The sequence below is a fragment of the Rhinopithecus roxellana genome, chromosome 7, assembly GCF_007565055.1.
Source record: "Rhinopithecus roxellana isolate Shanxi Qingling chromosome 7, ASM756505v1, whole genome shotgun sequence".
NCBI lineage: Eukaryota > Metazoa > Chordata > Mammalia > Primates > Cercopithecidae > Rhinopithecus > Rhinopithecus roxellana.
The window spans coordinates 101,633,188-101,654,597 of record NC_044555.1 but is presented as its reverse complement, the minus strand read 5'-3'; the positions used below and the strand labels follow the sequence as shown (position 1 = coordinate 101,654,597).

At 39.5% G+C, this 21,410-nt stretch overlaps 1 protein-coding gene across 1 annotated transcript; it reads right to left on the bottom strand.

Annotated features, from left to right (window-relative positions):
* Nucleotides 1-11,214: 11,214 nt before the first annotated feature.
* On the bottom strand, nt 11,215-13,307 carry LOC104678263 (RAB40A like). The gene has a single exon (XM_010383483.2). It carries the CDS (start codon nt 12,550-12,552, stop codon nt 11,716-11,718), a length of 837 nt encoding a protein of 278 aa, XP_010381785.1. The 5' UTR covers nt 12,553-13,307; the 3' UTR covers nt 11,215-11,715.
* Between the last annotated feature and the right edge of the window lie 8,103 nt (nt 13,308-21,410).

Here is a 21,410-nt window from a genome sequence, read left to right as displayed (position 1 = left end):
TCTTCTAAAAGGGAGGCTGCCCAGAGCCATCTAGGGAGGGTGAGGGATAGAACCTCATTCTAATCTTGCCACTTTCCTGGGGAGGTGACTTAGGCTCTGTGAGGCTGAGCTTGGTCAACTGTGAAATGGGATTAACCATACCATCTCTACAGAGCTGTCCTGAGGGGTAAATGAGAAAACCTCTTGAGAATATATGGCATGGAGTTGGACTTCAATTATCTTTCAATGTTGGGACACAGCAGTAGGGACTCGCTGGGCCTCAGGGTTAAGGCAGGCATTGTGAAAAATCATTTCTCATTACTTCCCTTTATAAGAAAATAGATAGTTGAAGAAAGGAAATATTCCTGTGATATGCGTTGAGTTCAAAGTTTCGTAGACAGTACTTTCTCTACTTCTTGGGTGTTATCGGAAGCTTATAAGAGCTGTTCAACATAATTCCCCTGGGCTGACCCAAATCCAGTTTCCCTTGCCTGGAACACAGGTATGTCTTTGAACTCACCTGGTGATCTCAGTGACAGATAGCAAAGTAAGCAAAGTGTGATGTCTGCCTAATGGCTCCTCTGGACTACTTAGTATTTTAATGTACGTATAGGAAAATTCTGGACTCATCCTGCAGTCATCAGTGCAGGAGTCCTCAGGTCATGTATTATCCAGCCACATCACACCAGGATTTCAGCCACCTGCTGCCTTCTGGAGACGCACAAATCCAATAGTTAGCAGCATTTTTTGACACATAATTGTCTATTCTTGTGTTAGGTAATAACTAAATGTTTATTGAGCTCAGATTTCATGCTGTCCCAGCGGAGGCATCTCATTAGCTCTGAATTGGAAATGAGAGGGTAAGAAAGGATATGACTATATGGGCAACTTCAAATGTTAAATTTGAGATGAGATGGCTCCTTCCCATTATTTTTTCTTTTGAATTTTTCTAGCTGCCCATTAATGTTTAAACTTGATCAAGTTTCAAGTAATTTAAGATTTTCAAATGTCATTCGTTGGACTTAACAGCATCCATTGCAGCCACATGATGGAGATATCTCTTCTATCTCTCTTTATTGCTTTCTCTCTCTGTCTCCTTTACATTCTTTTTCTTTACATTCAAAGTTCCATAAAGAGTTTTCTACATTCCCTGTTAATATTCTCCACTTTCCACTGACTATCCCACTGCACTATGGCCTCTGTCCACAAGATCAAGTAACACATGTGAATTCAAATACCTCTGAAGTGCGTTTCTTGTGCAATTAAAAAATAATAAATGAAATGGAAAAGTCTACTCATGTCAAACAACCATCACACAAAATGAGATCAGGTTCTAAATGAGATGCATCCCTAAACCAGTCAAGGGATTTGGATGGTAGTTTGGACATATGAAAACTAACTACAGGGAATCACTGTCTTCTTTCATCAACTTGGCTCAGATGAGGTTCCAGATGTACAGGGTAACCCCACATGAGTTACAGTTTGAGTTAAATACAAGTAGTCTGGACAAATAGAAGGTGTTTCATTAAAGAATACACGAAGTCATTGTTTTAGGCTAGTTCACTCCAGGGAAACTTTAGGTGCTTGAATACATCGGGTAAAAAAGGGGGCTTGAAAATATATCTGCAGATTTTATTAATGCTCCCTACAGCATATAAACCAAGTAAATGGGCCTGTTTTGGCAAGTTGGAAAGAGAGTATACATGACATGTAGGCATATATGGCAAATCCCACTGTTGAAATCTGAACATGTATTTGTTCTCCTTGTTTCTTCCTTCCTCTTATTCCATGAGGTAGCCATGCATTTAGAGATAAAAATGTAAATTAAAAGTAAAACCTTAAGCCCCTCAACTGACTGAACAAACCTCCTCATGGCTAGGAGGACCCCCAAAAATCCTTAAAACTGAGTTCCTAGGCATGACAGGAAGTGGGGTCAGATATAACTTGTTATGCTCCCTCTCTTTTGTGGTTTAGATACAACAATTGACCAGCATTAATGTTAAATAGAGATCATAAGACTGGCAGAACAGACTCTTTGTGGCAATAAGATATCAAATTATAAATAAGACCTAAGGCCATGCCAGGAAAGGGTTAAGTCACACACTCTACACTTAAAGAATAAACTGCATTCTAATTGACACAAGCTTTCCTTTTCATTTTTCTCCAGTAGCTAAACAAGTACTGGCCTCAAGATAAGCAATATTAAAACAACTTGCAGCTCATCCATCACTAGATGCTGATCCCCAGCCCCTGTTCCACCAGCAATGGCTACAGTTTTGATTGGACAAGAGACTGATTTCGATAACTTTCTTCTGATTAGAAGATCACCAACCATGGACTGGTTCTGGCCAGTTTAAAGAGGGCAGGACTTGAGTGCCTTTGTGTTCTGAAAAGTTCTTTTGACGTACAGGGCCTAATTGTGATACATTTAAATGTGAAGTCTCCACCCCAAGGTGAACCTGGTCCATATGTATAACATACATGTTTGTTCAGTACCCATGTGCCAGGACCCCCTTCATAAATATTCATAGCTCCTCCCATAACGTGTTGTGTATGTATCTTTGTCCAACCCCTTCAGCTTAAATTCCTGTCTTAACCTCTCACTCCCTCAAAGTGTCTGCTTCTGGGCTTCTTCCAATGGCTACATTCCCAGCCCGTCAGAATGGCCACTCTGCAGGCTGTAATCTTTTATAAGAAATAAAGCTATCCTTTTAAAAATTTATAAATTGGTGATATTTCAGTCCACAAAGCCATACCATTAAAAATACCACATTTCGTGTGTAGATCTATTCAAATATAATAAAAATATAGAGAAATGTCTTAAAAATGTAAATCCCAAATTTTGCCTAGTGGTTACCTGTGAGGAAGAAGGAAACTAATGTAATCAGAGAACACTTCAAAGTGAATTTTAATTGCATATGATGTTTTATGTTAACATAGAAGGTTCTTATATTCTATAATTTTGTGTATTTCTGAAATATTTAATAAAAACTACTGTTTCTATATTTGATTCTGAATTCAAAGGAGATTCCTACTAATTTGAAATTTTAGGAAACATAATGAGCTCCAGAGATAAATTAATCAATAACCCCATGGCTGATTAATTTTTAAAAATGTATCATTTTTGTGAATTACCTCCCACTTGATTATCTATGCAGACATATTTAATGTATATGCATTACACATGGATTTCATTTATCTGCAGACCTAACATTTGCTAAAGATCATTAAATTAATTATTAATTGTGCCCAAATATCCTACCCACTCTATCTGACTCCAAAACCACACCTCCCCTCTTTTGGGAAATAAAAGCTTTTCCTGTGAAAGGGTTGAGGCCAGGACAGAAGTGACTCCCCATGGTCCTGTACATAAGGACAGATCTGGTATTTGGGACCCAGGTCTCCTGATATCATCTGTTTCCCAGAAGACCCATCTTCATGGTCTGTCATTCTGTGCTGTCTCCTTTCTGAGGCTCAATGAGAGGTTGCTATTAAAATGTCCAAATGGAAGGTAAATGAAGATGTTAGAAAAGGACATCAAATAAAAAATAAGGAAATTATTTTCTTTCTCCTCCGCTCCACGCATCAGGTAACTTCTACAAAGAAAAGACAGAAACGCTTTTCTCTCATAGAAATATGTAAACATTTTATTTCCTGCTGCTTCAACTCTAATTGACCTCTAGGAGATGTTCATGTAAACTACGTCTTTTGTAGAAGAGAAAACACAGGGAAAGCCAATACATATATTTGTTGTAGCATTACATGTTAGACACTTCACATAGGTTTAAGCATTGTACATTTTCTTCCCACAACAGTTCACCGAGGTATGTATCAATATGCCCATGTTACAGATGCCCCAGTTCAGGTTCACAAGGGGTAACTCACTATTATTGGGTCACATATCTAAGTAGAAGCAGGAATAAGATCTACCATATATATATATATATATATATATATATATATATATATATATATATGAGATAAATACACTCATTTATATATAATATATATAATACACAAACAGGCCCACTTATATGTATTATTTAGCAAATTGAGATGAATATTTTTAAAGTTCTTTCTGTTTTCATCCAGTATAATAGGCTAGGACATAAATCTGCATTACTTTAGTTCTTTAGTTACTATAATTTCACTTTTTTTTTAGGCGGAGTCTTACTCTGTCGCCCAGGCTAGAGTGCAGTGGCGTGATCTCAGCTCACTGCAACCTCTGCCTCCCGGGCTCAAGCAATTCTCCTGCCTCAGCCTCCCGAGTAGCTGGGATTACAGGCACATGCCACCATGCCCGGCTAATTTTTGTATTTTTAGTAGAGATGGGGTTTCACCATCTTGGCCAGGCTGGTCTCAAACTCCTGACCTTGTAATCCACCCACCTTGGACTCCCAAAGTGCTGGGATTACAGGTGTGAGCCACCTCGCCCAGCCAACTTCCAATGTCTTTAAAAGTTTAAAATCCCTTTTATCAAAATAATAATTGAAAGAGTCCAGAAACATCTATAAGGAATAAAGAAAAACAGAAAAAACACTATTACAGTTCAATAGAATAGATTTCCATATTCCTCTTGAGATAGCCAAATTCTGTTTGATGGTTGAAGCAGGAAGTACAAGATCTGATTCGTCCTCAATATACGTAAATACTGAAGACTATACTATAAGTGGCAGATATTAACAGGACTTTATTGACCATGCCATTGAAAGAGCTGGGCACTCAGGCACTTACCACTGTTCAGGGCACATTGTCACCCATGAATGTATTAATTAATAAATTTGTGAGATATATCCTAGGATGGGGTACATATTTTCCTTATATTCTAAATAGACAGGATCTGAATATCACCACATTGGGCAGTAGGTTACTTTGGCCTCAAATGACATTTTCTCTTCTCTTAAAAAATATCTCCCTTTGAATGCAGTGTTTTCCAGATGTTATAAACTGTGCTACCACCACCAATCGAATTTTGTCAGATCCACTTCCTGCGTATTAAATGCATCTTCCCCCAGGTCAAAGGACTCAGGGCAGCCCAGGAATCATCTCCTGCATCTTCTTTACTCCCTACCTTGAGTAAGTTGGCAGAGAGACGAATTTAGAGAGAAATGAAAGGGGCATTGTGGGCCCACCTAGTAAATCACTGAAGGCATCCAACAACGATGAAGAGTGATAGGGTCAATTTTGCATGTGGGAACATGTGAAGATACCATGACTAAAATCCAGAAATAAACCATCACATCCCAGGAGGAAATCCTGCACAGAGATTCTACAGAAAACAGTTGAAAAGGTCATGTAATATGGACAACAGGAAAGCTGTCCATTTGAGTAAATTATGGTAAGCCATGAGTCTATAACAGCACAGAGCTGCCTAAGCAGAAGGGGGCATTTGGTCAACATATGCAGCTCTGTTGGGGTAGGACCATAAATTTAACTCTACAAAAATAACTGCAAAGATGTAACATGTAAATGATAGTATAGGTGAGTGTTAAATTGTGCCTAAACTTGTCAGAGCAGTGTTGAGTTGTGATACAACTCACTGAGTTGATGAAAGGAGTTGAGGCAACAGAGAAAAGCCTCATGAAAAATCCCAGGGAGGATACAAGGAGAAAACAAATGAAAGCATGGAAAGTGTGACCTCCTGGAGAGAGTGCTCTGGCTAAGAATGTGCCTCCAGGAGGAAGGCATAAACATGCTGGCAGATGGGAGACCATTGGACCTGGGGTCGGAGAGAAACTATAGTGGGTGTATGATTTCCACACAGCCTGAGGACCCAATTAGTGGTAAATCCTTCCTCTTGACATTTGCTTCTCACTTTAATGAAGGCTTAGGGCACTGACATCAACCACTTCACTATTTTCAATGCTCCTGTCTCCTTCCTGCGCCCATGGACCTGTGAGAGGTCTTCAGGACACTTCTGTTCTCACCACATTTGTGTAATTTCAGGGTGTAAAGGTGACATGCAGCATCTCACCGAAGCAAATGTGTTCTTCCACAATCAGTCCTGAATCTGGATGGCCTCAGACCTGGAGTGCCCAGTCAGTATCTCAGAGCCCTGTCCGCTCCCCTGGGAGGCCCCCACTCTTCACTCCAGTCACTCTGGACTCCCTGTTCCCTTTCTATTTTATGAGGTACAGGTGTTTTCTCCAGGAACCAGCAATCTCTATTCTAAGAATCTATCCCAAACATACATTTCAAAAAGACAAAAAGGCAGAAGAACAAGGTCATTCCTAGAAGAACAATTTGTCACAGGACAAGACTATAAATAAGACAAATGTCCACCAATAGGGGACTGAATAAGGTGCATCTACATGCTAGAGTACAATGCACGTATACCAAGCAAGGAGGACTCTCTTTCTCTACTGCCATGTAATGATTTTCAAGATATACTATTAAGTGAAAGAAGCAAGGCACAGAAAAATGTGAGGAGCTGTTGCTGTTCAATATGGTAGGCACTGACCACATGTGGTTATTTAAACAAGGTATTTTAGATATATTTTATTTTAGATAAAACTAAAAATTTAGTTCCTCAGTTGCATTCACCGCATTTCATATATTCAATGCCACAGATAGCTAGTGGCTACTGTGTTTGACAGTGTAGACACAGAATATGTTCACCTCTACAGAAATTCTACTGGACTCCACTAATGTAGAATATGCCACCTGTGAAATAGGAGAAGTCTAATATAAATATTACATTTGGTTATAATATTATAAATTTGAATGTTAAAACAAAAATTGATCAATAGCCTGGGCAACATAGCAAGACTGCCTCTCTACTAAAAATTGAAAAGAAAAACATAGCTGGGTGTGGTGATGCATGCCTGTGATCCCAGCTACTGCAGAGGCTGAAATGGAAGAATTTCTTGAGCCTGGGGAGTGGAGAGGCTGCAGTGAGCTGTGATTGTGCCATTGCATTCTGGCCTGGGTGACAGAATGAGACCCTGTCTCAAAAAATTGATCAAAATGACTGCATGTAAGGGATGGAGGAACAGCCCAGGATGGAAGACAATCATGTGTATTCCCTGAAAAACATAATACATATTTGCTGGATCCATGCACAGAAAAGGACAAGAAACAATGACCAATCTAATAGCAACGAGCAACCCTAGTCTCCAGATTGAATTTACTAAAAACATTTCCCATTAAAAGGAATCAGGTTATTTGGAGAAATGATTTATTCCAGGTCTGAGTAGGAATTGTAGCTGATGACTCTGGACCCAACTAACATACCAGAAGACATGTCAAAAAGACCAGAAGCCAAACTAGAGGGGCTCCCACTTCACGAAGATAAAACTATTTGAAGGTCAAATAAAATAATGCAATAGAGTCAATCAAGACAAACATAGAAGTATCTAGATCTAATGAAAATACTCCAAAAGAAAAACAAACAAATTATATTTATTGCTCACGTTTGTAGGACCCTAGGGAAACATCTAATTATTTCTTCTCATGGGAACACAAACATCTGGTTGAAGGAAGCAAATATCTCTGCAATATGCATTAAGTTCAAAGTTTTAGAGAAAGAAAGGATTCTGCATTTTGAAGTATTTCATTGTCTCATGCAAGCTACTCAACATCATGCTTCTAAGCACACCCAAATCCAGCTTCCCAGGTTGTGGGTGGGGGCAGTGTGCAAGATAGGCATGACTGGGAACTCACCTGGCAAGCTCAGAGATAGATAGCACCAGGGATGCAAGGTTTGGTGTTTGCCCAGAGGCTGCTACTGGGCTACTTGCTATGTTGATATATTTATAGAAAAATTCTGGACCTGTCCTGTAGCCACCTGCGCACAGGTCCTCAGGTCATGCATTAGCCAGCCACAGCAACCAGCATTTCAGCCACCTGCTGCCTCCTTGAGGGACAAAAATCTTAGCACTACTGGCATATCTTTGACACACAATTATCTATTCTTTCATTTGCCAATTACTAAATGTTTATATTATACACACACACACACACACACACATGCATAACCTTTAAATTCAAATTTTGGAAAAGGGTTTTCTACATTCCTCATTTCCCTTTGATTGCTTATCCCACTGTACTGTATCTTCTGTCTATATGATTGCAATGAATGTCCTCTCACCAAGGTCATAATCATCCACCTTTTCTCATTTTTCTCATCTAATTTTTCATAAAAATATATTAATATACAAAGTATTCATTTTAGTAACCTCCCAAAGCACGCATGCTTGCGCAGACTGCTTCTTTCACCTAACAACAGAGCTTTGACAGTCTCCCAGGCTTTGGAGCATGATGTACTGGACACAAATCTAAGCTGTCCCTCTCCCTAACTGTGTGGTCTCAGGCAGTCTTTACTCACTCTGTACTTCAGATTTTCATCTACGAAATGGGAATTAGTAACAGTTTCTACCTTGGAAGGGTGCTCTGAAAATTGAATGACTCAATGCCTAAAAAGGACTTGGCAAAGCATATGTTTTAGCCATTTTAATTTCTTTTCTTGTCTTTACTGGTCATTAGTATCTCTACTATCCCTATGGTATAGACTCATGTTTATTCATAATCAATAAACTTTGAGGTATGTTCTCAGTGAAATAAGCAAGTTATATTAAATGTAGGATGAACCTTATCTTTTGAAGATAAGTATATAAATACATACATTTCTGAATAAATTTATAAGTACCTGCATAAGAAAACTTCTGAAATAATATTATACAGATGAAAACATTAGGATGTTTATTTCAACATTCTTGATCTATAAATGTGAAAAAAGAAGTGGCTGTAGACCTTGGCGGGTTGCATTTCAGTGGCGGGGTGGGGGAACAAAGCACCATTAGATGAGCAATAAGGACTGAGGTGGAGGAATGAGTTGAGTATTGAGAATTCTTCATAGAACTTGGGTTGCAATGGAGAGAATATATGTAAAGAGAACCGTAACTGTGGATGTAGAGAGGGGTCCAGGGTATTAAATTATGTTTTAAAATTATCAATGATAAGAGACTCTGTCACACTGAATATTAAGAGGAAGGGGTCATCTCTTTTTAGATCTACAAACTGAATTCATCACGCCCCTATTTCCATACTTCACTTCCTTGTTTCTGTTCTGGGGAAGCTAAAACTTCACAAAAGGGATTGTATAGAGTTTGGCCTTAATGTCTATTAACTGTAGGGAGGGAGAGAGGGATGGATGGATGGATGGATGGATGGATGAATGGATGGATGGATGGATGGATGGAAGGAAGGAAGATATGTCAAACAGCTGCTGGTAATTTATGGTATTTTCTCTCTCAGGACAGAGTTCTCACACAGGTGACTAAATCTGTGGCATTAGTGGCTGAGAGCAGGCAGTTTTGCAGGTCTCTGCAACTGATGGCAGCAAGATGGGAGCACCCAGCTTCAGTGTTCAGAAGCAGATTTAGGCCGACTTCCACACCTTACATCCTGGAGTGATCCACCCTGACTTGAACAGGTGAGGTCTCAGACAGGCTTGCTTTCCACAATGGCGAAAAGATTACAGCCTGCTCAGAAGCGTGTTGTGGTCCAGCTCTTGTGTCATTCAAAAAGAATCCACAAAGTGCAGATCCAGATCCTCTCCGAACTTGAACTCAACCAATGTCATGGAGAGACATTCTTAATCCCCTTCTATGAAAACAGTGTCATTAGAAGCACCCAGAGGCCACACACACACCCTGGAAATGTAATGCCAGCAGTAGCTCTAGAACGTGCAGACTCATGTGCCTGTTGCTCATTGTTTTTAGGCTACATATGAAAATGGAACATTTTGCAATAAAAATATAATGCAATGATGATTATTAGAGCATTTTGTATACTAGGGAATTTTTAAAGTTATCTGAACATCAAATTAAATGTAATGACAATGAAAGAATTTCCACCTGTCATGTCATCCAAATATAAAAAGAAACCATTCAGGATTCCAGTAAGGTGGGCATGCGGGGAAGTCTACCTTGTTTCATATTGGTGGTGGGGATGTCATTTAGTACAACCTCTTTCCAGGTTGATTTGGTAATTTCTATTAAAGACTCTATGTATCCCCCATCTGCATGTGTTTGGGGACTGCTCCTTCAAGTATTCATCCTCAGCATGACCCCTGTCCCTCTAAGAGTGCATATTCTTCCTGACACAGGAACTGTCTGCAGACTCCAGTTTCTAAAGCAATGGCCCAGACACACTCCCTTGTCTACAGAGTAGGAAACTTAGGTCTGACAAGGCTCTCTGTCTTTCAGAAGAGAGACAGAACTGGGAGCTTGGCTTCAGAGCCAAAGATACAGATTTCAGTAGTGACCTGGGTCAGCAGGAAAGCAAGATTTACTTGGTTATGGTGTGATGTGCAGCTCAGCATCAGTCTGCCTGGGGGCATATAGGGTGCAGGTCCCTGCTTTTCCACTTAGTGGCAGGATGCTCCCCAGCCAGGTTGCTTAACCTGCAAACATCACTGTTTCTTCAGCTACAGGATGGTGTAGAGATTATATCCTCTAACTCCCAGGAATGTTGTGAGAAATTCATGAGATAGAAAAGTGCCAGCGTTCAGGAAGGGTGAGTCCCCATGGCTCCCTGAGGCCAGAGATACTGCCCTTCTGTGGGACTTTATGTTACAACCACCCTATGACAATGCACAAATAAATAGTCATTCAATTACAAAAGAGTACAAGGACTTACATTTAATCAGTTTATCCAATATCGATTATTATAATAATCCACAGTGTAAATCGGAAAGTAATTACATGGAAATCACTTCTCCTTCCTTCCCATCTAAGGTCTCAGAAGTGCTTTCCCAGATGTGATCTCATTAACCTCTATATAGATCTGAGAGGTGTTAACCAAAACTGGCCAGCACAGGGGAAATGACTCACTTAAGGCCTTATAATGGGCCTGGCCTCCTATGTTCTATTGCATTGTTTTTCTGCAAAGCCTCATCTTGCGGGGTTACATTATACATATTTTTCTTTTTCTTTTCATTTTAGCAAAAGATAAAAATATATACTTTTTTATTGTTAAGAAACATTTTCTTAAATAAGTACTTATTTCATTCCTTACTGAAATGGCTTTTTTCTTACTGACCCATTGAAACCATGTTGGCTATGTTCAACATAACTAGAGATATCTTTGGCATTTTCTTTCCTTAGTTTCATATCTTGTAGAACATCTTGTACAAAAAAGTAAATTTACAGAAAAACATACATATAAATCACTTATTAATCCCCAAATGTAGTAAAATAACATAGCAAAAACTTTATCAAATGCATTTCGTGCACAAACTGGACAGATCTGTTACATATAATCTGTATATGCATCTGCAGTGTTTTATAAATTGGTGCTTTGACATCAAAAAGGAGGTATACAAAAAGGCCCCTCTTGTAATATCAATGACTCAGAATGATCTCACTATCATTGCATCTCAAATTCCCTTGAATTTATACTCATCACTGCCATATCACCATTCTTACAAAAGTGGTTAAGGAAAAAGATGCAGTGTGATTATAAGTAACATTCAAAATTTCCTGTTATCAAGAGTTGAGCAAAGTACTAATTTTCCCTTTATAAACACATGCACATCCACGTAGAAATTCAAAGTCAAACTGCATAAAGTGCTTTTATTGACGGAAGGCATCACACACATTCCCAAGCAGCACTGTTCCCATGAGAAACTGAAAACGTTATTTCTTTCAATCTGGAATGCATCTTCCCTCTTCCAGGTGTAACCATTCAGTTCTTCTTGGAGCGATTCCAGCTTGTTTCCTTTTGGTGCCTTCCTTAAGAAATTTTGCAGTTGTTTCTGGTGCAGTTTTTGGGTGGGCTCTGGGGTGGGCAGACGATCTTCACTTTACAGAGGCTGCTCCTTTTGTGGGTGGAGCTGGTGGTGAGGGAGTAGGAGAGGCCTCGCATCATCCTGGCATTCAGGCCCTTAGCCATGGAGAAGGACTTGAGGTGGCTTCTTAAGGCACTGGGGAGCGGGAGCTTGTCTACCAGATGCACAGGCGTGCAAGACACGATGGTGCGGCAGCAGAGGTCTTGCAAGCTCAGTACCTTGCTCGGCCTCCCGAGCCAGTTCAACCTGTGCCGCAGCAGCACGATTCTGGCCAGCTCCGTGAAAGACTCTATGATGTTGAAATTGCACAGAGGGCTGACCTCAAAGAAGGTCACGCCCAGGCGCTCAGCATAGGCCTGGGCCTGCTCCCTGGGCACCTGCCTCTTGAATGCCAGATGTAGGCGATTCCCCACCAGGATTTTAGGGACACCAGGGGCATGCTCATCGATCTTCTTAATCCATCGATCCATACCCTCGAAAGACCAGTGGTTTGCAATGTCGTAGACCAGGATCACTCCTTGTGCACCACGAGAGTAGGAGCGGAATATGGTACAAAATCTTCCCTGCCCCGAAGTATCCCAGAGCTTCAGCTTCACCCGCTGGCCGTCCAGCAGGATGGTGGTCGTCTTGTAGTCGATTACCCCCAGGTGGCTGTACGGGAACTCGGCTTTGCCGTCCTGCAGGCTCTCCAGGATCTCGCCCTTGCCCACGTCGCTGTCGCCCACCAGCAGGAACTTGAGCAGGAAGTCGTAGGCCTGGTCTGGGCTGCCTGGGGCGCTCATCGTGCTGGCCCCGCCCCGCGCCTGGGCCAGACCAGCAGGGTTGCACGCAGAGACGGTGCCGGGCCTATTTTTCTTGAGAAATTAACATACAACATAAAAAATGGGATGGCGAAGTTTATGAAATAAAGCGAAATGAGGTGGTGGCTTTGATGGTTTTCTTTTACAAACCCTGGAAAACTGCTTCAGCGATTGTTTTACTTTTTCTTATCCAAAACAGAGTAGAGACACAGCAGTTAATTCATCATTGAAACCTTATATTTCTCTTAACATTTCCATGTGATCGTTATGTAACCATGCTTTTTGGATTATGTCAAAGGAATCTCCTTTAAAGTAAGGACAGGTATGAAATAGGAAGGGGACTAAGATGTGTGGAGTACCGTATGTACCCTACGCTGTGTATGACGCTTAAAATAATTTGTTCTTTTACTTGTCAGAACAATTGTCTTTGGTAGCTATGATTGTTTCCATTTTACAAATGAGAAAAGGCAAACTCAGAAATGTTATGTAATTTTTAAAAATCTTGCTGTTAGTGTAGAGATCACAGAAATCACAATCCTGAGCCGGTGCTCTCCTCATATAATGCATCACACATCCTTTTTACTCTGTGGCCATGCAGGGTTTAGGAGTAAGTGTGAACTGTCTGTGCATGTGATCCTTGACAAGCCACGCATGTTTGCATGGACACTAATACTTTTCTTGCTGCAGGTGGACATCTCCCATAAATATAAGAGCCAAGATCTCAGAAGAGACATCTAGGATATGGATTTTGCTAGAGTGTCTCATAAATAATATTCACCCAAGAAAGATGTGTTGAAATAACGCATGCATCCATCAGTGAAGGATTTTAGATTTAACACATGTACAGCTCCTATAACAAAACAACAAAACTGACAAAATATGTAAATGGTTCATGGATGACAAAACGCAAATGACCAATAATCATAAGAAAAAGCATTCTAGCTCACTAATACATTAAGGAATGCAAATGAAACCATCTAAATATACTTTTATCACCTATCGTTTGACAAAATTTAAATGTAGAAAAAGCTGAATAAGAATTTTTTTTTAATTTGCAAAAGAAAAAGGTAAAAAGTAATTCTGTGTGTGTCTGGGTATGGGGGCGGGATGAGGGACCAAATACATCAAATAAATGGAAACACACTTATCAGTTATAAATACATTTAAATATTGTAACAACAGGTACAAAGATGGTTAAAGAAATGAGAATGCTCAGACACATATAAGGGAGTTTAAATTATTGAAATCAAGCCCCAAGATGTTTAAGCATGTAATGGATGAAACATTTTTCACATGTACAAAATATCCAGGTAAGAGGTTACTTGCTATAGCACTGCTGAAATCTTTTTAAAAAGGAAAAAATGAGAAGCATTTTAAGTATGCATCAATACAGAACAAACAATAACAAAGTTGTCTCCCTAATATACACAAACTCCCCTAAAAACATTGCCATGATCTGAATGGTGGAATCTGACCATTTCTCGAGCCCTGGAAGCCCATCTTCTAAAAGGGAGGTGCTCAGGGTCCTCTAGGGAGGGTAAGGAATACAATCTCTTTCTAATCCTGCCACTTACCTGAAGAGGCGATTTAGGTTCTGTGAGCCTGAGCTTGGTCATCTGTGAAATGGGACTGACCATGCCATCCTTACGGAGTTGTTCCCAGGCATAAATGGGAAAACCTGTCCAGAGTACATGGCATGGAGTGGGAGATTTCAATGGCCCTCTAAATGTTGAGACATAGCAGTAGGGGTTGGCTGAGCCTCAAGGCCAAGGCAGGCATTGTGAAAAATCATTACTCATTGTTTCTCCTAATGAAAACACAGACATCCATATAAAGAAGGCAAATCTCCCTGATACACCTTGATTTCAGAGTTTTAGAGATGGAGTTCTCTACATTCTTGTGTGTTTCATAATCTCACAAAAACTGTTCAACATCATGCCTCCAAGAAGACACAAATCCAGTTCCCCATGCTGGCAAGAAAAAAACTGATCGGCGTAAATGTAAAAACATATGTTCCAGGGCATCCATACAATGAAACAGCAGGTAGCAGTGACAAGGCTGTAGAAAGGTGACCGAGAGGTCGGAGGCAGTAGAGCAGCATCTGGGGAACTGTGTCTATAGTGTCCTGGAGAGGGGAAGACTGAGAGAGAGTGTGAGAAAGTCTGAGAAGCCTGTACAGGGATAGAGTTATGGAGAGTGAATGCCTTGCTCTGTGGGAGGCGCACCCCGCCCCCCGCCCCCACCCCCTCCCCCTCTGACAGTATGGACAATTCAACCTATACTGAGAACGGAAGAGATGATAAATCAGTGAATGTGATGTAGATTTGGGGGTCAACAGCAAATGGACTTGCTTTAATATACAAGTGAATTTTCCAAACAGAACTAGAACCAAAGTAAACAAGTTATTTTGAAACATGTCACTGCAAAATGTACAAAAACAGAGATAGCTGTGATGCCTCCTAGTGGCCAGAGACAGAAACGCAGCTCTGATAATCTCAAACCGGGGACTCAGGAAGAGGGAGGGATGGAGGTTGGAGGTTAGCTCCAAGGTACCAGCCACAATTTTCCGGAATTATTCACCTAATAGTAGCGATTTCCATGTATCCATCATGTTCCAGAATATATGAAACTGATATTGGTTCCAATTCCCTCTGCAACTAAAGATAAAGTTGCATCCATGACTGTGTATTTGGGGTGGTAGAGCTAGAGGACACACACACACACTCACACACACACAAAACCTCTGTCAGTTAGACTTGTTATTTACTTCTTTCACAATAAAATAGAATATAGTGAATGCTTTTTCAAATTAATGAACATTATGTACACCTTAACTTTGACAATTTGTTCTAAAGTATTTTGTGTGTTCAAATTTTCATCAAGATACTTTTATTCCCAAATCCAATTTTCAAACAGTATACAAGAGCATACTGATAAATCAAAATTAACCTGAGCTCTCACTGGTCAACTCCCACTCCTTAACCCCAAGGGGTCTGCTGTTTCTAGGATGGTGCATACTCTCCTGACATGTCCCTGTAGGTGAGGTGCACATCAACACGTTCACCTACATACACACATTGTCTTCTCCAAAAGTGCAATCACGGTACTTATCTTTTGTATCTTGTCATTATAAATTCTCAAGATTTTAAAATGCATTTTATTAGTTCTTGAGGGGTTGGCATATTTTAGTATGTTTATTGTTCATGTACATTTCATTTAAATTCTCTGTTGAAATAGTTGCCATTTTGTTACTATGTTTCACAAAGCATGGATACTAACCCAATTAAACTTCAAAATTTGACTTTAAAATTATACAGATCTTAAATTTCAAAAGAAAAAACACTGAAAAACACCTGGGGAGCAGGTACTGTCAGCCTGGAGGGAGATCAGAGCATTCAGGGCCCTGGAATAATGAAGAGAAAATGATAAAAGTTTAGAGTATTATGGAGTTTGTGCTGATCAGGAAACAACAAAGCTGTCTCCCTGATTTACATAAACTCCTCTAAAGGCAGCAGCCTAATTTGAATGGTCATAATGACGTTGGATAGCAGTTAAGATTAAAGGAGATGAGGTGTAAAGTGTATTTGCTTACAGTAATTCAGTGCATGTTTCTAATTCCTTCTCTCTAGCTCACCTGTCCCAAGGCCAACACCTAAGCTTCTGCCTAAGCCCACTTGCCACTTTAGGGATCAGCCCTCTTATGTGGCCCTACACCCAGATCTCATGGCACAAAGTACAGGATTTCACTTCCCCTGTCATCTTCAGAGAAGTTGTTGAGTGGGAACCCATGGGACCACAATAGCAGGGGAGTGGAACCTGACCATTTCTCAAGCCCTGGAAACCCATCTTCTAAAAGGGGGTGATCAGGGTCCTCTAGGGAAGGTGAGGGATGGAACCTCATTCCAATCCTGCCGCTTATTTGGAAAAGTGATTTAGGCTCTGTGAGCCTGAGCTTGGTTAGCTGTGAAATGGGATTGACCATACCAACCTTACAGAGCAGTCCTGAGGGGTAAATGAGAAAATCTGTTGAGAATATACAGCAGGGAGTGGCCTTTAAGTATTGGTACACAGCATGAGGGACTGGCTGAGCCTCAAGGCTAAGGTAGTCATCATGAAAAATCACTTCTCATTGTTTCTCCTAATGACAACACAAACATTGTGAAGAACAAGCAAATCTCTCTCTCAAATGTCTTAAGTTCAAAGTCTTAGAGACCAAAGGTCTCTGCATTCTTAGGTGCTTGGAAAGTTCACAAGAGCTATTCAACATCATGCCTCTGAGCAGACCCAAATCCACTTCCCCATGGTGGTAAGGCAGGCGTGTTTGTGAACTCACCTGGTGAGCTACATGACAGATCACATCACGGACACAAGGAGTGGCGATTGTCTAATGAGCGCTCCAGCACTGCTCAGTATTTTAATATGTTTATAGGAATATTGTAGACCCATTTTGCAGTAAACAGTGCAAGGTTCTCAGATCACACAGTATCTAGCTACATCACAAGAGGATTTCAGTTACCCGCTGCCTCCTTGAGAGGCAAAAATCTAGGAATTACAAGAATTTCTATAACACAATTTTCTATTCTTTCATTAGGTAATAACTAAATGTGTATTGAGCTTTAAAAGCATACTAGTCTACTGGAGGTGTCTCATTAACTAAAGTGGAAAGAGGGTAAGAATTCAAATAAATACATGGGTAACTTCGTGGCTCACATTTGAGAGGAGATGGTTTCTTCAAATTAACTTTAAACTTTCTCAAATTCCAAAGAATTGTTTTAAATATCCTTTTTTGTTCCTCATCACCTGATACAGTTTGAATATATGTCCCTGCCAAATTTCATGTGGAATTCTAATCCCTAATATTGGAGGTTGGGCCTGGTGGGAGGTGTTTGGGTCATGGGGGCAGATCCCTCAAGGCTTGGTACTGTCCTCGTGATAGTGAGTTCTCCTGAGATCTGGTTAAGTGTGTGGCACTCCCCCACCCCACCCCCGCCACTTTCTCTCTCCTGCTTTCATCATGTGACATACATACTTCAGCTTCAGGTTCCATCATGAGTAAAAGTTCCCTGAGGCCCTTTCAGAAGCTAAACAGATGCTGGTGCCATGTTTGTAAGCCTGCAGAACCATGAGCCAATTAAACATCTCTTCTTTATAAATTACCCAGTCTTAGGCATTTCTTTATAGCAATGCAAGAATGGCCTAATATATCATCAATTCAATTCAGCCACAGGATATCTTTCTTTTCTCCTCTCCCCTCTTCTCTCTTCCTTCCTCTCCCTTTCCTTTGCCCTCTCCCTCCCCTCCCTCTCTCCCTCTTTGACTCTGTCTTTTCCTTCTCCTTCAAAAAAATGTCTACATTTTCTACATTCTCTATTAACATTACTTCCCATTTACTCTTTACTCCACTGCACTGTGGCTTCTGTCCCCAGGATTGCAATGAACATGATCTCACCAAGGTTACAATCCCCCTTTTGGTCACTAGGTCCAGTTTTTTGTTTACGTATATTACCATACTGAGTATTGCTTTTAATGAACTCATAAAATATGCATGCTTGTCCAGTCGCTTCTTTAAACTTAACACAAATCTGTGACAGGCTCTGGAGCATGAGGTACCGGACACAAATCCAAGCTGTCCCACTCCCTAACTATGCAGTATCAAACAAAGTCTTTATTCTCTCTGTCATTCAGTTTTTCATCTATAAAATAAGGTTTAGTCACAGTATCTACCTTGTAAAACAGTTATGAGCACTGACTGACTCAATACATTAAAAGCATATGATTCATAAGAAATGTTAGTCATTTTAAATTCTTTTCACATATCTTACTGGCATTAGTATCACTGTAGATATGAAAAACAGGATATCAGCCAATGAATAGTTTCCTACGGCCACCATAACAAATTATCACAAACTTTGCACATTTAAACAACAGAATTTCATTATCTCATGGTTCAGAAGTACAAAACCAAAGCCCAAAGTACAAAACCAAGGTGTAGGCAGGACTACACTGCCTCCAAAAGCTTTAGGGGAGAATCCTTTCTTAGCTCTTCCAGCTCCTCCTTTGTTTGGTTTGAGGCAGCATAACTCCAATCTCTACCTCAATCTTCACATGGCCTTCTTCCTTGCGTGTGTCAAATCTCCCTCTGCTTTCTTTTACATAGACACCAGTCATTGGAGTTAGGCATCAACTTACACTCAGGATATTTACTTCTGGAGATCTTTCACTTAATTATATCTACAAAGACCCTATTTCTAAATAAAGTTTGGGTGGGTTAGGATTGGGACATGTTTTGAGGGGGACACAATTCTACCCACTACAGTTAAACACGCAAGTTACACTACAAATGTTAGATAAGGTAGTTTTTATAGGTTAATATATAAATGCTGTATGCATGTTTAATCTAGGTTTTTATCCTCTATGTATGAAATACTCTTAAACTACAGAAATAGGTCAATGATATCAAGAGACAATGCAATAAAAACCAATATTAATCTCTCCAAAACACAAGAGACAATGCAATACAAACCAATATTAATCTCTCCAAAATACTTGTAGACACACACACAAAATGAAAAAGAATCAGATTTAGTCAATCAGCAAAGTCATAAATTATAATGCAGTATATGGTTCCACTGTGAAAATATATGTATCTATTTCTCTCTACATGGGTTTATAGGTATGTGTGTGGCTAAAAATAAGTTAGTATACTACATGGAGAGAAAAAGATCTGGAGAATAGATAACAGTAAATTAATACAGGCTATCTTTGTATTATGGAGATGGAGAAGATTTGGACAGAATATTTTTAATTTCTAATATACATTTCAATTATGTTTCATATGGCTTAAACAATAAAAAAGTTAATAATGTGACAAGGTCATTAAGATAATGTTTTGTAAATCAGGAAAATCTGTGACCATAGTCACAAAATGATAGTGTAGACATACATTTATTGACTAAGAATCATGTTCATATGCCGTGGTATAAAAATAGTATATTAAAAACATTTATTTAATAAATCAGTATATTTGCATTGGAGGGAGATAGAGGATATTTGTTTTATAAATTTGCAATTCCCTAATGTTCTAAATGTGGAAGTTTCATTGTTCAAAATGTTAACAACAAAAAACACTATAATTGTGAACTGATTATATTTATGATGCCCACATATTCATTGCTCTGGACACACGCATATAGGAAATTCCAGAAAGCTTTGTTCTCTACAGTTCTATACAATAGAATACATGTGCCTCCCTTACTCCCCTCAAATCTCCTACGCCTTTCCAAGCTCTTGGTTGACTTTCATTTCTGCAATTCTGACTCTGGGCACCAGGTGAGAGCATTCTCTCTTTCTTCCAATGAAAAGGCACAATTTGCATAATCAGAAACAAAATTTTCCTCAAACTAGATAATGAAACAATAAGTACAGTATGACCACAACTCTCTTTGAAATATTCATATGTTTACAAAAAGATGGACAGGTCATATACATAGTTTTGTTTCCTTGCATACTCCTATGTCTACATCTAATTAGTTTATTAAATAGGTTTTGGGTGCCTACTTCAGAGGTTCAAATATCTTATGATGAAATGCTACCGGAAATTTTATAATGGATGGATCAGGGTGACAACACTGAAATACAGTGATCAATTTCAAGGTTACAGGAGGAGAGAAAACCAGAGCCAATGAGCCTACTAATTTGACACTTTAGTAATAAAGGACACCAATTCTGAGGTACTCAGGCCGAATAAGCTGAATTTGATCAAACTTCTAAATCTAATTACCAATTTAAAAAAAATAAGAGGGGCTAGAGGAAATTAATAAACAACACAATAAGAATCCAATCAGCAAAATCCATAATGCACTCTCCAAAGGATGAAAGATCCAGTTTTGTAAGCAAATAAATAGAAAGGTTCTTTTTTAAATAACAGATAGCTTTTAAGAGACAATACTTCAAGGAGAGTTAAAGAGAAAGTAAAATTAAAATCACAAGGAGATACTACCACATGTCTACCAGAAAGAGAAAAATGAAAAAGACAGAAAATACCAAGTGTTGGTGAGGATGTAAGCAGTAGAAGTCTAAACACTGCTAGTGGGAATATAGATTGGAACAACCACATTGAAAAACTGTTTGACAGTATCCACTGAGCTGAAGATACACATGTCATATGACTCAGAAATGCCACTCTTTGGTGCATCCCCAGGAGAAATGGCCTCACCCATCAAAGGAAATCAGACCAGCCCTGCCTTTCAACCAGTTGAAGGATAGAAACCAGAATAAATGTGATTTCCATTTGTAAAAGCACTCTGAGTTCCTGAAAGGGAATAGAATTAACTGTGGAAGTTCAAGGAATTATTTCAACAGCCAGGTTGGCTAAGGAAAACTTAACTGTGATGATTATTATCTTTTTAAAAATAATTATACTCTTTTGTTTTTACAATCATTATCTTGTTTGTTTTTCTTAAATAAATATCATCTGGTACATGGAAGAAAGGCTATTGAAGGATAGTTATCACTCAAAGACATATGGTCCTGTCTACCATCAACCACCATTGGCTGACATGGTTTGGCAAATGTCTTTTCCTCTTTTCTAAGTATACTGGTTAGGAGTGTCGGCTCTGGAGACAGACTAGGACCCAACCCTGCTTCTTAAATTTGTGGGACTTTGAATACTTTTGCTTCACCCTTGCAGTAACTCAAATGCTTCATTTGTAAAACAAGGATAATACTGACCTAAGAAGACAAAATGTTTTTAAACAAATATTGCCTTGCCATTTTGGTCAGGAATCCCATAATCTTTTTTTTTTTTTTTTTTTTTTTAGACGGAGTCTCGCTCTGTCGCC